The sequence below is a fragment of the Misgurnus anguillicaudatus genome, chromosome 17, assembly GCF_027580225.2.
Source record: "Misgurnus anguillicaudatus chromosome 17, ASM2758022v2, whole genome shotgun sequence".
Classification (NCBI taxonomy): domain Eukaryota; kingdom Metazoa; phylum Chordata; class Actinopteri; order Cypriniformes; family Cobitidae; genus Misgurnus; species Misgurnus anguillicaudatus.
In genome coordinates, this window is record NC_073353.2 from 15,873,299 (window position 1) to 15,891,914 (window position 18,616).

At 36.0% G+C, this 18,616-nt stretch overlaps 1 protein-coding gene across 1 annotated transcript in view; it reads left to right on the forward strand.

The window, feature by feature from the left end:
* The first annotated feature begins 11,809 nt into the window (after positions 1 to 11,809).
* myo10l3 (myosin X, like 3) overlaps positions 11,810 to 18,616 on the forward strand; it is a 92,636-nt gene continuing 85,829 nt past the window's right edge. The window contains exon 1 of the mRNA XM_073855048.1: positions 11,810 to 12,115. Coding sequence (XP_073711149.1) covers positions 12,095 to 12,115 — 21 coding nt within the window. The 5' untranslated portion in view covers positions 11,810 to 12,094. The remainder of the gene's footprint in view (positions 12,116 to 18,616) is intronic.

Genomic DNA, 18,616 nt, shown 5'->3' on the forward strand with positions numbered 1-18,616 from the left:
TGGGTCCTAAAGTCCGTCTTATCATTGGTTATACACCATCACCCTAGTTTTAAAAAACATAATTAATTACCCATTAAAAAGATAAAGGTACACAGTCAATATTTCCTCATGAAGTTATGAATATTCCGATTCACTATAGATCACGTGCAGTAGTGAACGTGTGACCGCGTAGGCTATACTGTAAGTACACTGATTTTTATTCCGCCAACAAAATCACAGAAACAGTCCTCCATCTCTTATTTTATTGTTTAAAATATTATTTTAATTCTTATTTTTATTATTATTTTTTACTTTTGATTGTATTTTTGTGAATCACCTTAAGTAAAAAACTTTATTTAAAAACAGTAGCCTATCTGTAATAACTCTACTCTATAATACAATATTCAAATATTTTTACAAGATCAATTACACTTTTATTTTATTTATTTCAAGTATTTCTATTATTTAACATAAGTACGCAATTTAAAGTAATATTTTATCCATTTGGAGTCGCTGCAGGATAAAACACTGAATGCCAGGCAATAATTCACGCGTTCTTCAGCGACCTCTACAGGAGAGTTTTATAAAATGAGCTTAAATCTACTATATTGTTCATTAAACAATGCTGTATGTAGGTGGTAATTTGTTTTGCAGTTTGTCAGTGTTACAGTAACTAAATGAAGAAATAGTTTTCGTAGTAAATTTGCAAAATAGATTATTAGATTGTTTAAAGTCTGTTTATCACCCCACCATCATTTATTTCTATTTTAATAAACAAACAAACAAAACAAAACCATTATGTACAATTCATGATAGTTAATATCATCATTTACACAAACCAGCATTTGTCAGCACCGGATGTACAGTATGTGTATTTGCTCTTGTTTCTTCAAAGCTTTAATTGGGGCAGGTGGGCTGTTGAAGCGACTTGTCACCAAATATTACTTGTACCCAACTGCTGTGCATGTTTACCTCTGGATCTAGACACCCAGATAAACAGAGACTGATCCAATGACGTTGACGTGTACACACACCATGGCCATTGTCTGCCACCATCTGCTTAACACCATAAAGAGACACACTGGACACAGAATGTGGGAGAACTCAGGGACAATACATAAAGGTTGTACGTGAAGAGGAAGGCAGATGCTGGGTTTACGGATTGCCCCCGTAATGGGCCTGTGTTGTGGAAGGCAAACGACCCCATAGGTGGTAAAAGCAAGTCTTTCTATTTTTAAAGGCATTCTTTAAAAAAAGTCTCCAGTTTAATGCTGTAGGCCGTAATGCAGTCATTATCCTGCTGAGCTGAGTAAGCAAACACACATACCTTCTGTGTTACCTTAACATATACAAACACACACACACATGCGCTATCACCCGCTGTGAACACACACAACGTCACCACCTGCGTTTTTTCTCTGTGTGAACATGATCTGCACTGTTTTACTTGTGACTGACTGACTAATTTAACTAAACTGAACAGGCAAATGCATTCAGTGATTGAATTTAATGTATATAATTATGCAATAATTGACCATATCTTCATGATGAAGTGTATTGATACTATTAAAGAAGGGTGCCATATTTTGGCTCTTAGCCTTCAGCACAAATACCCCAGGCTCTCTTAGGAAGCTAACCTCTCCCCTCCTCACACTTAGATCTTTTGAATAAACAACACATGAATTATTAATAGTATTAGTGCTAATTAGTGCTTGAGACAGGCTGAGAAAATAAGCACATTATCTGTGTCATATGGCTCTGTTTAAGCAGTGGAATGCAGTATAGATGAATCAGTCCTAACAGTGATTTGGCTGTGAGTCAGGTCCTCCGTTCACATGACACCCTTGATACAGGAATACGTATTTTTGTGAGGAATTAGTCATTCGAATGATAGTGATGGTGCTGATTGTGATGTCATAAGAGGTGGTACAAGCTGACATGGGTAAATCTTTCGATCATCCAGAAAGGTTTGCACAAAAGCACTTTTTATTTTTTCGAAATTATGGCAAAATTTGTGATTTAGATACCAGTAAAAAGTCCTGTTTTGGAAATGATATCTTGAAAAAAAAAACTGAAAATCAACTCGTTGTCAGCATTACGCCAAAATCCACACTCCCAGGAAAGGCTATAGTCTATATTGAAATATTGAAAAACGATTTGATGAAGATTACAGGTCAGGTTGTTGAACACTCTTAGCCTTTAAAAAAAAGGTACCGTTCTAGTGACAGCTTTTGTAAATTCCTGACAGTTATAACTGTTTGTATAATAAAATAAATAAAATAAAATAAAATAAAATAAAATAAAATAAAATAAAATAAAATACTTTTTTTGGTGTTTTCTTTCAACTATCTATAGTGATACTTCAATAAAAAAATACTGACCTGACTGTTTTGTCTTTGTCAATTCAAAGGATTTCACTATATTATTTGTCTCTATATGGCAGGGGTTCCCAAACTTTTCATTTCATGACCCCCTTAAACAGGTATAATCTATTTTAGGAGCACCCATTATAATATTCATATTCACATTTTTCCATAAGCACTGTGAGATTTTTTTGGTTCTTCTTAATAAAGACATGAACGATCAGAATTTCTTTGTGTATTATTTTTAGACACATATGTTTGTCAATACATGAAGATCAGATCACATTTTATGACAAATTTATTTAGAAAACCATGACATTCCAAAAGGTTCACATATTTGTTCTTGCCACTGTAAATATCTAAATCTTTTTCATTGCTAGTCATCAATGAGACTAAACAGTTTGTGTGCCATTCACTGCAACAGCCAAGCAAATTTGCATGACCAACAAGTGGGTCCCAACCCACAGTTGGAAAACCCCTGCTATATAAAGACACTGAACAAAGATGCTTTATAGTTTTTAATAAAACTGTTTTGTTGTTCTTTACCATCACAGCCAAAGCTTTTTACACAGAGAATCTAATCTTTCATGTCATCAAACAGAATCAATCTTGGGAATTCTGAAAATTATCAACCGTCAAACAAACTCCTCCAGATTCTTTCATAGTGAAAAGTATAGACAGTTTCAGCAGTAACAACATAAAAAAGCGACTGTCGTGGTTTGCACGTAACTTCCGGTAAACTCCGCTAAGAATAAATAACAACAAAGTTCTTTAAACGTAGTGTATTTATATAACAAGCAAAAAAACAACACATAGATTACCTAGGAAACCAAAACATTTGTTATATTCGACGAGGCATTTGTTCAAGAGATCAGTTTAGCAACTAGTCAGACCATTAAAAAAACAAAACCGGAAGTAAAGTTCGGATCCAGACGTGTATCGCATCAGCGCACGTGCGTCCGATGAAACCATCTAGTTTTAGGATTATTCTCTTGAAATATGATGTGTTTCAGTGCATATCTGTGCCATCGGTTTTAGGTACATGTCACAGGTCATTTTGCATTGCATTAACACATTGATCTACATTGATCTATATATTGATCCATATTCATAGACCAGTGACTTAAAATAGGGAGTGAATCAGCTGTTTCTTTCTCTGTCCCCCTTTCTTTCTTTCTTTCTCTCACCCACTTGTCAGCTATCTGTCATTTAACTACCCGTAAACAACACATTTAATAGATACATTTTTGACCCAATTTATAGCAACAACATGAGTAGATTTTAATAGCAAATCTGTATTAGTTTCAGACAATATTTGTGGTACATTTTTGCATGTTTGGTAGTTTGTTTAAATGAATTAATAATAGCCTTGTTACGGCAGCCGGTGACTTCTTTTTTGAGGGTGCACGTTGCAAAGTTTGGCACAACATGTATGTGGTTTGAAATTTCAAAATTTGTGCGCGTCGAGTGAACCCATATGCATCACGTGTCAAATGCGTCTAAAGGGTTTATGATAAAAGAGATGCTCGCGTTTGCCAGATACTCGCATAATCTCATGCGTGATCAGAGTTTACTGTTAAGGGAGTATCTCGCTTGTATATTGTGAACGTGAGCGTGTATTTTATCATAAATGGTTGCAGCAGGCACTTATTTAGACAAAACACGTGATGCACATGGTTCACATGACGCAACAAACACATATTTTGGAAACCCGAGCAACACACAAGACTCCGAACACATATTTTGATTTGCGCCCCTCGGAAGAGTAGTCACCAGCCACCACTGCTAGTTACACACTTTCTTGCAGAGATTAAACCAGGACTAGGCCTTAGTTATATTAAAAGTAGTAGTTTTTACAAACACACCTTACAAAAACAATACTGGTGTGCATCTTGAGGCAAATGAATGGCACTGTTAAGATAAACATGCATTTTAGTCTGGATTAGGAGAAACCCTGTCTGGGAAACCACCCTTTAATGTTGAGTTGGCTTGTTTATGTCCATGATCAAATCAGATATAGTCATTGACATAAAAACTGAAAAAAAACCTACTTCATGAACGTGCTTTGCACAACAAAATCTGCAGGAAGTTTGTGGGAAGAATTAGTGAATAACCTCTTTTGCCCTGATGAATGATATGTTATTGTATTGCACAATAAATCTCTCAAGATACTCCCAAGAGTTATAATTTATAAATTTGAGAGAGGAAGTAACACTCTTAAAAATGCTTAAAAGGTTTTTCACAGCGATGCAATAGAAGAACCATTTTTGAATCATCAAAGAACCGTTTAACATAAGAAGAACCATTTGACTATGGTGCTTCTTATGTTAAAAGTTTTTTATTGAACCATTTGGCCAAAAATGATTTTTCTGTCATGAATGTCATGTGAAGCACCTTTATTTTTAAAAGTGAATGTACGCTGTCAACTGCTAACTCAACTTTGATGGATCCTTCTTTCAGATTAGATCGTAATATTATTACTATACTAAGTATAGGATATGGATCTGTGCTTATTTGTGAACACTGAATCGCTCAATGTGCAGAGTCGATGTGCCTCTTTTAATAGCGCACGGTGATGAGAAATGTTTGTAGTGAGCGTCATGTTACATTAGCGATAGTCTCTCAAGACCACCAAACCAAAGATTCCTGAAACTCATACATTAAAATATAACTCAAAATATCCCGACCTTTGTTATAATCATGTTATGGAACTGCTTGGTCCACAGCAGGGCTGCTTCTTATCTTTCTTACACAGTTACACTGTGAGGTCATTTTTAACCCCCCTCTGTTGCCCCCTATGGTCTTTACATTCCATACCTTTGTATGCGTCTCATGCACTGCAGGATGATGGTTCCACAAACATATCTGTCCCCTCGAAAATTCCTCTCTGACCTCCCACCCCAGTTCATTTTATTCTCTAACAAAGTAAACATTTACATGCATATGGCAGATGCTTTTTGTCAAAGTGACTATATGTGACCCTCTCTGTGAAATCCATGCTAATAATAATCTAATTATGAGAATTTGGACCAACAAAGTTTGCGTTCAGTCGTTGATTTCAATCTTTGAAATGATCTTACTCAGTCAATATTAAAGACATTAAGGTTATATTTTTCACAGAGTGTTCTTTACATTAGGATGATTTTATTTACAAGAAATGACTTTTGGGTCATTTCACAGACTGGGTCGTTTATTCACAATATAGCACAACCTAAAAGGCCTCATTGGTTTTATCAAAGGGTAACCATATACCAATATTAAATATTTAATTATTATGCCATAAATACTCAAGAAACAGTAGAAGTAAACAGTAAAAGAACATTGCAACATAAATAATGATCAACTATTCGCAACTGTTGACCATTTAAGCATCAAGGACAAGAACTGTTTCATAACAAACAGCAGAGCTCATAAAAGGGCAATGCTTTCAACTGTGTGTGACACTTAAGATCTGTTCTCTGTCACTTTTAGGAAATCCATCAATTTTAAGAGTTTAATTACATTAGATAATATGCTTCTCAGCATTACTGTCTTGTCCAGTTAATGGACGGTGACTGAGAACAGAAAGAATGGGTGAGATCATCTAGATTGCTGGTCACTCAGCCGCTATTTGTTCGCTCTGTGACATCCGGTGCATTGACAAAACATGACAAATCAGTCAAGAAACACTGGTCTTTAGACAATGTACAAGGTTAAAGTTTGTTTACTTGGAAACATGAGGTTGAACACACAATTATGCATTGCAGAGCGTTATCTTCTTCATTCAGTAAATGGTTATCCAATGGATCCATAGTTGGTCATTTAACATAATAAATAATATAATTTTTATAAATTAATCTTTAAAAATATTTATAAATTGCAGAATGCTAAGTGTGTTGAAATTTTAAGGCATCCCGTGTCCAAAATTACTTATTATGACTTAATATAAAATTAATTTATTTTACTTTGAGATGTTTTACTGTAAGGAAGTTATTTACACTTAATTTACACTATCACATCCCCATATTTTTTATATGATTTAATATTCACATATTTCATATTTTTCAAGTATGACAAACATGGGCAAGTCTTCAAATGAAAGCTCTCAGGAATAAGGCTACAGCCAGCGTTATTTTTGTTCTATTTTCAACACATATCCAACAAATGTCAAATGTATAATAAGGTAAAAAATGGTCTTTTGTAAATTTATGTGAAACTTAAGCGTGAACTACCTCAGATAGCACAGATAGCCACAAATGCTACACCATCTTTTATCTTAGGTCCTATTCTAAAAATGAGTCCATTCACAGCATTTTCTTTGGTTGTGTGCATGAATAATCCCTTGCTATTTATTATATGTGCAAAACAAAAAGAGTATTTTTAAATAAAAAAAATTATTTTCACTCCCTTCGGTAAAATAAGAATAACTTTTGAATACGACATGCTAAAGAGATCATTCTTTTTTGGGTGTTTACTGTCTGCTGCTGCTAACAACCAGAACTGTCTGCAGTGTGCTAGAACACACAGAACCAGAGTTATACACTTTCAAAGACAGTGTTTACAACATAAAAAAGGAAAATTTGGGCATTCCATCATATGAAAAACAACCTAAATAACAATATTTGTCACAAACAGCAGCTTTTTATGTAACTTCAAAGGGTTTTCTGTAAAATGATATAAAGATATTGCATTTATTCCACTGTATGTGGTTATGGGGACACTTCAAATGTTTTTAGGGGGAAATTGTATGCAAAAAGGGTATTATTCCTCCCTTCAGTTGGAGTAAAATAACTTTTGCATAGATTATGATAGAGAACAAATATTTTTTCCTCTCTAAGCTGACAATTGCTGGAATCAAACAAAACTGTCTGCTGGAGCACCCAGGGCCAGAGTTGTGCACTTTCAAATAAAAACATCAAAAAGCGCCTATTTATTTTTGTGTTTATTAGAGGACTGACAACACATACAACCATGTTTAGCACTTTCAACAGTGTTTTATGTCATTTTAAAGGGGTTCCTGTAAAATGATACCAAACTTTTGTATGTAAACCTCTGCATGTGGGAATGGGAAGCTTTTGAAATTGGGTAGGCCAAATCCATCCGAAAATCCCCAAAATAGCCTCAGGGTGGAAGAAGTTAACTGGTAGACCATTGCATTACCAGTACAGATGAATTGGATCCAATGGAAACATACAGTTTCAGTTAATAAAAATACAGTTCATAAAAAATGTATGGCTCGAATGCACTGTAAGTTATTTTGGATAAGAGCATCGACCAAATGCATAAACAATATAATTAAACATAAACAAGAATGACTGTGTGTAGCTGAATTTCATGTTGTGAACTTGTGTATATACTTTAAGCTATTGTTTCATTAATTTAGCTTAATGCATGTGGTGTTGTTTAAGTGTTGAATCAAGTCATTAATGCTATTCTGTATAAAGGCTTTTACATAACCACCACAAGCCTTAGTGATCATGTGATAAAATAGTGATTGAGCTTCATTTGAGAGCCATTAAAAAGACTCTTTATCAAACATCTTCTCCATCATATACTGACAGCTCCTTTTCTACCCCATTAACTCAGATCTGATGCTTTCAGCCGAGGGTTAATTGACCTTGCCTAAGGCCTGATTCAGGGTCAGCACTGTTACAAAGACTTCCATTAATCCACTGTCAAAATAGGGTGCATAATACAATATGTGTTTGTAGACGCTGTGTCCACAGTTTTTGGTGGTGAGTAAACTGACTCAGGATCTGTGGACGGCATATCAGCCAAAAAAGCTCTTAAACGAACAGAATGACTTTGAAATTGGCATTTTTATGGTATGCCAGAACGGGAAAGCTGAACTGGGATCAGAGGACAGCCAAACTATGAGAGAGAGAGAGAAAGATGAGAGATGCTCACATACAGAAGAGTCATTCAGTGGATCAACTGATAGCAGCTTTGTTCTGTTTTTTTTTTCATTGGCATGGCATGTTAGACCAGTCCCCAATGTTTGAAGGGATTACAGGGATATTTTAATAATAATTTTTGTGTTGTCAAAGGAAAACATTGAAATGAGTTTCAAACTACTTTTGTTGATGACAGGATTCAGTTTGAAGCAAATAATCTGGAGAAGCTAAAACATGATTGGACTGACCAAAATACATTTACATTGATGCATTTGACAGACAGTGCATTACAATGTATACACTTCATCATATGTGTTTTTCTTGGGATCAAACCCATGACATTTGTCACTATTTCAAGCAAACTACACGAATATAGGCAACTGAATGTATGAATTTTGCATTTTAGAAAAACACTATGTTACCTACTAATCATTTCTATATTTTTTTTTTCTGTGCAAGATCCAAATATCATTTTTATAACAGTGACATGCACACAAGCAAACTGTTACAATTCGCATTAGACACGCACACTCTCTTAAACACGCTAATATTACAATACATGAGTCTATGTGTAAGTGTCACTGCTGGTTAATGAAGATATTCTCCAGGGAGCTTCAGAAACACTGCCAGGTTGTCTTCTGTTCCCTTCCCCCATTTCCTCACGGGCCGCTCTGATTAGCCACCCCACTCCAGTCCTTTGTCTGAGCTCTTTGTCTGACCTCAGGTATTCATACAAAACTCTTGGATACTTCCCTTTAAGCACACCGGATAATTGATTTGGGGTTGATTATTTGTGATGATTTGAGACTAATCACTAAATATAATTTTCTTTCATGTTTGCTATGAAATGACTTTAATGGGGGATGGTGGAGCACTTTCATACTCACATATCAAAGAAGACAATGTATCAGCTCTTTGAATAATAATGATGTCAGAATTAGTCAGTAACCCAGTCACATATAGAAATGGACTTTAATGGGCATTTAATAGATATTTTTTTGTTATTTGTCAGTTCTCTTTCAGCAAGCAGGTGATATTAGCACCTGATACCATGCTCATACCAGTCACACATGCCCCTGTCTTAAGCAAACACATTGCTAAGGCTGCTTGTAAAACCTTCCATTTGCTGAAGATCCTAAGAAACATTAAAGCTTTAATTGAGTTGTCTAAATAGAGCTTAGTAAAATCAGAAATTACAAACACAACTAACCAGTAATGCACTGCCTATATTGGAATTAGGCATAAGAACCTAATTAATACCTAAATTATACAGTGTAACAAAAATATTTTTTTGTTAAAATAAAAATCGCTATTCAAAACTAAGGACTGGTAATAAACACATCTTTTTGTGCATTTAAATGTGCAGTGTGTAATTTTTAGAAGGATCTTTTGACAGAAATGCAAAATAATATACAAAACTATATTATCAGGGGTGTATAAAGATCTTTCATAATGAACCGTTATGTGTTTATTACCTTAGAACGAGACCTTTTCTATCTACATACACCGTACATGGAAGTCGCCATTTTGTGCTGCCATATTTTTCTACAAAAGCCCTTAAAGGACAATTTTTTTACTAAGTTGTCTCCGATGATGACATGTTTGTCCAGTGGCGGCTACCGTAGCTTCTCTATGTGTTTCAAAAGCGAGGGGTGAGCCTTGGACTAAGCCGTTGTTTGCAATTCGCAACCTCACCACTAGATGCGGCTAAAATTTACACACTTCACCTTTAAATGTTTTCAAAATAATTTTATGAGCACAGACATGTACACTTTGTAATTTTGTGCTTGAAAAGTTGTTTATAAAAGAAATTACATTCACTTTGCTCTAAAGATTTGGGCTTCTACAGTACACAGTACATCTCACACAGGCCACTTTACCAGAGATTGATGTCTCCCACTGTCCCAATGAATGCATATATGACAGAGCCCTTAAAATATATAGCTTAAGAACAGACAGACAGGACTTTTAGAGTGGACATTATTATATGTCCAGAAGAAATGCTCAGCTCCATTTACATTTATGCATTTGGCCGATGCTTTTATTCAAGGCAAGCTTATCAGTAAACTCTAAAACCTAGACATTAGCACCATGTTCTTCAATTACAAGGTAACTCATATTTTAAATTCATGTCTGTCAAAGTGTTTTGTATTATTATTTGTGAGAAAGTATGTATTATGAAATATGTTTGCATTTTTTTTTTACATAACAACCTAAACGAAAGAGGGATCACATAGTACTGTGCTTGCGTAGCTAAAGCTGCTGTTTAACCACACTCGTTTAGACACACAGAATCATACTCAGCTAATTTAAGACTTGGGTTGATACTATTTATTCATTTATATAACTATTAACTGTAAAAAATTCCGTAGATATTTGCAGCTGGGTTGCCGGTAACTTACCGTAAATTTAAATTTATGTTGCTGGCAACATTTTGTTAAAAGTTAAATGAACATTAAACATTCACAACTCTTTGTCTTTACAGAATAAAACTAGAAAAACAGCATCAAGCGAAACAAAATCTGAAGCAAAAAACAGAAAAAGGTTGATGATGATTTCTGGTTCCCAGAATTCTTTGAATGAGGCCGTTATTGTATAGTTTTATTCTGTTAAGATAAAGACTTGTTAATATCTATTTTTTTTTACTTTGAACAAACTCTTGCCAGTAAATATCATAAATTTAAATCTATGGTCATTTTTTTTACAGTGTTGTTAAGTAATATTTTGAATGCTTCGATTATTTTAGTTCATGACTGAAATCTAGAGACCCTGATTTTGGTGACTTTTCAATGAATATTCACACACTAAGTGGGTCAAGGCCATTCCAGTTTTTCCCAATAGACTATATAATTCCCTAGATGTCTTTTTTTGCTAGGAAACCCAAAATTCACGTTTAACATTATAATGTAGGTGTAACAAGATACTAACAACTAATTTCCTAAGCTTTTAAATATTTCCACCATCTCCCCTTCTAACATGTTGTTCATCTGTCACTGAGTCATGGTTTATCCCGGTTAATCCTTAATTTAAAAACATCTTGCACTCTTAACATACTTTAGAGCTATTGTTTTGTATCAAGATGCACACCTGTATTGTTTTTTGTATGGTATGTTTGTAAAAACTTAAATGTCCTAATATAACTAAGGCCTAGTCCTTACATAATCTAAAACCTGCCCTGAAAACTGCCCATATTTCTACTTGTAAACATACAGTAGCAAGGTATGCTTATTGTTGGCTCCTTAGACAAAATCTTTGGTCTGCTAAATGAATAAGGTAAGGCTTCATCATGTTAGTTAAACAATTGTGGTTCCACAAATTCTTGAGACTCATTTTCTTAATGAGGAAAATAAGAATTTAGGATATATTTTAATATGAGAAATGATATTTGTAGTTTTTTTTTTATTTAATCAAAATATAGATTCTAATTTGATTAATTATTGTATAAAACTTTACAAACTTTTCATTTGCAAATGCTTGAACTCAGAGACGGGACATTTGAGTGCTATCCACGGGCGTGTCCAAAGGGCGGTGTTTTATGACTAAGCCACGCCCCCCAGCGGTCATACCCAAATGAGCCGGTTTCAATGTGTTCCTCAACACAAAGATACGCGAGCACGCGCCGCCCGACAGGAGCAGAAGATCTGCTGGGATGCACACGACTTTCTTGTAATAAACTCCGGAGATATCTACCCGTTATACTGGTTTCGGATTCGGTTTGTCAAGTTTTTGAATAAGCTGAAGCTTTATTGAGGAATTACTGTCCGGACACGCGATGGGAACTTGGGCTCTATAAAGCGCGTGAATGTAGAGCATCTATAAAGTGTGCGGAGTCAGTGGTACCCTGATCACCCCAAAAACCCGACAGGAGGACTTACAGAAATGGAAACATTCTTCGTTGAGGTAAGGAAAAAATTACACCACTCCACAGGAACAATCGCCTATTTCCTTTGTTACCTTTAAATGGATGTTTATATAGCTTAAGTTTGGATGCCATATATTTGAACGTTAAGCATTTTAGCAAGTCATCATAATGCAATGATCACAGACCCCTATAGTTCTTTGTGGGGCAAAAAGCAGTACCCCATCCAATGCTTGTGTGTACAGTTATTATTAAGTAAAACTGCTTTAAATGCTGTTGAAATCTGATCTATGCTTAAAAGTCACATTGTATGTACACTTTATAGTGAAAGAATATATAGTTTGCTTTTTTGCTGAATCAGACCCTCTAACAATAAAACATGCATGTTAACTGTGTATTAAAAGGTGCACATCATGGTTCATTATTAGGTGCTAAATTTGTAAAGGTACTCTGTCACCCCAGATAAGAAGCAACGAGCCCCTGTCAGACCTCTTACAAGTTCAAAGGTTATTTAACACCAGCCTTTGAAGATCACCGCTTTCAGAACAGCAGCGAACAAAAAACCATCATGATCCAAAGTGAAATGATTACAAACACCTCGTGACTCATGTAGTTTAGAGCCCCAGGATGTGTTTTATGTCAGGGATATGAAATGTTCATTGTTGTTCCTTCTCTGTAAACATCAGCCAGTGAACAGACCCAGTGACAGTGAAAGCTTATACCCACCACAGCAGTATAATATGAAAATATTACTGTATAATGTTATGGTGGCCTTATAAACCTCTTTCTCACATTGCTTTAGACCACCTGAGGTCAGAAGTGTTAATATGCAATGAACAGTACTGAGACAAAAAATATTAAACTGTTTAGAAGTGTTAAATACCCCCTGTCATGGATCAAAAAGTTTACAGGGATAGATCGTACTTGTTTATGCACTTGTTGTTGTTTTTTGGGTGAAACATTAATTTAAAAAAATAATACATGTCAAGTCATCTAAAAGTAATTATTTTTGTCCTTTTCTGAAGCTTGGACATAAATTGCATTCAGTAGTCACACCTTATTCAGTTACTCCGCTCTGATCGCTAACAGTCTTACAAGCGGTAACTAAACACTTTGGCTCATGAACTTTTTCTTTTCCCCTACCTTTGGTGGTCTGCAGGTTTTAAAGGGCCTGATTAAGGTTTACTTGAGGGAGTTATTTGTACCTCATTAAACAGGCGTTTTGCAAACATCCCATTACTTCATACTGAGTGACAGAATCTAATCTGCTTCTCTATCACTGGAGTAGCGGCACGAGCCACAAATGCAATGACGTAACACAGCAAGAGAGAGATCTTTTAGTGAACCGGCATGCAGTATGTGAATACGCAGAGCTTTGGAAGTCAACAGTAAATGTGAAGAGTGATTAAACATCTGTCTGGGGGGGATATAGACGCATCCGAGATTAAGAGCTTGGACTCACGTGTGTGATTCCAGCCTGAGTAATGAGGTTTAGTGGTGACATTGTAAACATTCCATGATTATTTATAGACATGGTCCGCTTTTGAGAGGAAATTCCCATTCTTTACCCCGAACAGCGGACACTGTGACTTTAATTAATCTGGAATTTACAGTAAGATTGATGAGAAAAACACTGATGAGCATTTTTATAGCCACCCCTGGATCTACATAGGCAACACAATTATTGAGAGAGGCATTAATAAAATGTAGGATGTGAAGTTTTTAAAGCTGGTTAAACTGTTCATACTCTCATATCTCACTACTACGTCATATATGACCAAATATTCCCTAAATCCCCCAGGCCGTGTTCTCTGTGAGACAAACCTTCATCCTTCCTCTCCCATCTGCTGAGTCACTACATCAGTAAATACTCAGACTGTTTCATTTACATTTTCCTGCTGGTGTTCACCTATCCACGCCTATACAGTAGATCCTGAGATCAGTGACTATAGGGTTAGTCGTTCCCAGAGACATTGGTGGGATCATCCTCTCATGGAGAGATTTATGAAGCACGAGACTTCCCATTCCGGTCGGCACACCACCTGTGATAGACTCATCTGTGCTTTAAAGTTACACTTAACCTTTTGTTCCTTTAGAGGTATTACATTTTAAATCATTGGTTTGTGGTTCAAATAAGGTTGTTTAGATGTAACAGTTAATCATTCTCTAAACTTCAAGTAAAATGTGATGTGTTTTTCCAATGCAATCTCACGGCACTTCGTACATATTTCATGAGGTGGCTAATTCGACCTACCATATCTGTTTTTGTTTGATTTGCTTTCGCCCCTGTGACATTGTGGGTAGGAGGAAGGTTTCGTTAGTTTATTTTTATGATAATCATACATTTTTGTACATTTCACTTTCGTACGAATTCATACGAATTAGCCAAATCGTGAAATAAGTACAAGTTCTTGTGAGATCAGGCTGTTTTTCGGTTTTGTAATGTATAGATTCAAGTGACGCGCATATGTCCGTGCAGAATGTGAAAATGCAGGATTACGGTGATACAGTCGAAGCAAATCAAAACATTTTAATATTCATACATCACAAGTGGTGTACTGAAGTAGAGGTAGACCGATTAATCGGCACCGATAGTTCATTGGTGGAAAAAAACCATGCCGATAGTTTTTAGGAGTGTGTCCGTTGTTTCATAATATCATGAATTAATTAATTTGCTGAATAGATGCTGCATTAGCAGAGAAACAACAGCAGGAACCTAAGTTTGTGGTCAAGGCTGACAGGACGCTAATAACAACAGTACCTCAAACAGTTACACAAAAATACACGCAGATAAATCCAACCCAAATGTTTAATGTCATGATTATTACTAGCGATTTGCGTTCGTTTATTTCCAGCTGGTTAGTTTTATCCATATTTTAAGTTAATAACGAGAGAAAGCAAACTATATGCAGCTGTCGGCTATGTTAACATATCAAACTAATCAAAATCTGATTTTAGTTTTTTTATCATTACTGCAATACATATTTTATTATTTTGATTAGATAATCATTAAGCATTAAAACAAAAGCAAATAAAGTACAAGACTACAGATATACATTTATATAAGTGTATATGTTACCAGTGGAAGTATTTTACAGAAGTATTTACTTCAATACTTAATAATATAATAATACATTTTTATTTATAATACATTAATTTAATTTAGTACATTTTCATAGTTCAGTACTGTTGTTTTATTACTTTTGTAACACATTTCAGCACTTTAAGTGACTATTGGTCGATTGACTATTGGTCGATTAATTGGTTATCGGCAAGCAGGGACCAACTTAGTTAATCGGTTTATAAAATCCACTATCGGTCGACCTCTATACTGAAGCAATGAGATTCCATTGTAGGTGAGGTTACTTTGAGTAATTGTACATGAAAAGTGATCAACAAAACGACTTGATCTCAACTCAGTGCGGGAATATGTGTCTCCTGCTCACATACCAACATGAGGAATGCCGCCCAGTCCTCAAGCAGCACATGCATCCATTCATTTACAGAACCGCAAAATACATCAACTGTCAGCTATTTTAAAACTATCTGCAAAGTCCACTTAATAGGAGCAACCTAAAAAAGGGATCAATGAAGCGATCACAGCGCCTGAAACAACAGCTGCCCTGCTTTAAGGAAGAGATTCCTGCTTTTAAAATGTTCAGCGGAAGAGCGTCTCACATTCAACACCGGATTCCTTTTCCAGACACATTCCTGTCCTGAAGATCTCACTTCTCTTAACCCTGACCCGAGATTCCAAGCCATGGCTGGTGGTCACCTCACGGCTCTCAGAATACAATTCTTCTGGTTTGGGTTTCACACTATTAGCCTTATATAGATGAAGTGCCTCCCATCTCACGGTTCAAAGTATTGCTGACGCTAATCAGTTATTTATTATGTGAATCATGCAGTGATGATGAAATATTTGCTTATGGTTAATCTTCGTGATGTGAACTGTTTCTGAATGAGATTTAAAGTAACAGTAACCAGATATTTCTCAATGAATGTCTTCCTCAGGTAAGGAAGTTGTTAGATATTAATGGCAAGTACAATAGCTTTTCCTTTGTGCCCTGTTGGGTGTGCTAGACAGGAAGACCAAAACAATAAATACAGATTGTTGTAATCCTGTTTTTTGGCACACCTATTTTGTTTGCAAAGGTAACAAGGTTTGAAATGAAATGATTAAATATAAAACATTTAGGCAGCATTGAAATTAGATGTAAATGCAAGATGCTCCCAGTCGTTGGAGGCAGGTCAGTTTTTCATGTTTACATCAATATTAGGAGTGTTTTTAAGGGCCCAGTTGCACACGTGCAGGAGTTATACGAGTTCAAACGGAATTGGTGTAGTTGAGCGAGAGTAAAGGGGCAATCCCACAAGGTCATATTAATCCTGTTTGATGCAGTCCAGACATGAGCTGCAGACTCTGAAAGCCTCGATTAATCTCTGGATTTCTTTATTGAAGTCTGTCGGTTACAGTGTTTTTATGTGGATATTGAAGGGGCCCAGTTATTCTGGATTTAAGGAAAAAAAGAATCGAATGTAGCTTAATTGGTTAAACAATTTACCTATGGCTAAGCCACGCCCCCTCTACTCACTCGGACAAACAATCCAACATCTTCCCCTCCTATTTCCGGCATGACGCTCGAATCTGTCCCAAAACACGACTCCAGTGCACCCACGTGGACTCGCATCAAGGGTCCCTAAAGTCTGCACTCTATGATGTCATCAAAGTGTGGACTCTGAGGAGGACCACAAGTCCGGAGTGTGCCATTTGGGACAGTGCCATTGTTTCAGTTGAATGCTCTGTAAAGGCCAATACATGGTCCCACGTAGGTACTATGCCATAGCTATGTCGTAGGCTGTGCATACATTTTACGCGGATTGCAAGCACTCTGATTGGTCCCCTAGAACCCCTCCAGTCAGGTAAAAAAAATCGCATTTCCTCATACGGATTTATGCTTCTGACGGTATAAACAAAAATGGGTCAAGTTGAAGAGTGATAAACTCGAGCTGCAACAATAGTTGCTGTCCATTTACTTCCATCACAGCTGACCTTCTCAAATAACATTCACACGAGCTGCTTCTTCTTCTTTTTTTAGTGCGTTTACTGGCAAAGTTGCTCCTTCTTCGGCTGTTGCACTGCTACTGTGGATAAAAGCGTCTGTCAAAAGCATGAACATAAATGTATTTAATAATTTTTATTTATATGCATTGTAACAGACAGTAGCTGATTTATTATTATTAACTATAGCAACACAGTATGCTATCAATAATTCAAAACATTCTTCTGTTTTTCAAAGTTAGTCTAATAGCAGTTTCTTTAGAAAGCTTAGTGAACAATCAGATTTTTTTTTGCTATATTTACAACGTTGCTTAATTTCCAATGAAATCATCACACGATTATCATGAATATTCAGTACATCCCCAGTTACAGTGGGCATCTGGATCAAAGACCCAGATGGATTCATTCAGATCCAGTCACTCTTTGTTCTCACTGGCCTTATCGGTCCTGTTTGAAACCAATCTGTTGCAGCAGCTTGCTTATTTTTCTTGCTAATTATTGACTTCAGGATAATTAAGCATTGTGTATTACGTTTGCTGATGCTGTGAAACTGCAGTCACTGGCAAGATTTTAAAATAGTGTATCTGCTTGTATTTTAAGCTGGTGGTTTTAAAGTCACATATACATCTATGTATTTAATTTGTCATCTGAACCTCAACACACCCGTTATTATATTATATTATAGCAGGCCATTTTTGTTTTTGGTCAGGATGAATGTGCGTAGTCTAGTACATAAAAAAAATAGAATTTATATTCATGTCACACTCAGTGTGTGTATTTTAAGTGGTTAATCTTTGTTTGCATGTTTGAAAGACTACCTTCAACACTTTTAGGAGCCTGTGTCGGCTGCCCCCCTTTCATTTCTTGAAACTGTACCTCTGCCCTCTGTTGTATGTCCATCTGCCACTGCTTCTGCCCCCCGCTGCAGTACAGCGTAGGCACAATCAACAAATAAGTGAGCCATTTAAACTCAGTCTTTTGTTTTGCCTGGGGGTAAATTATGTGGAAGAAACAAATCCTTTAAGTAACCAGTTTGTACCAGCCAGACAGCTTGTGGACTCGTGACGCTTATTTTAGTAAATATTAATTTTTTTTCTAAATTCTGTTTGATGCCATATTTGGTGCAGAAACGAAACCCTTCACCTTTAAGAAGAGCAGGATCTTTGATAGCACTTTTACAGTATATCTTAATAGATATTTTGGTTTCCATCATCATAACTGAGCTTATGAGATCACTTCCCGCATGAAACTACTGTACGTTGGAAATTGTAACGTCCAATATAAAGCAAGCTCAGTAATATTGTAATGTCCAATAAATGTAAGTGCTTGTCTGTTTGGGATAACAAGCCATATGTACAAATAATCATCACCTCGGGGCCAATATATTAGTCAAACAGACCCACCTTTTCACAATGTCTGTACCATCCCATCCTTCCTGTCCTTCTGGTGATGGTGTAGCATTATGTATATTCCCCTAGCA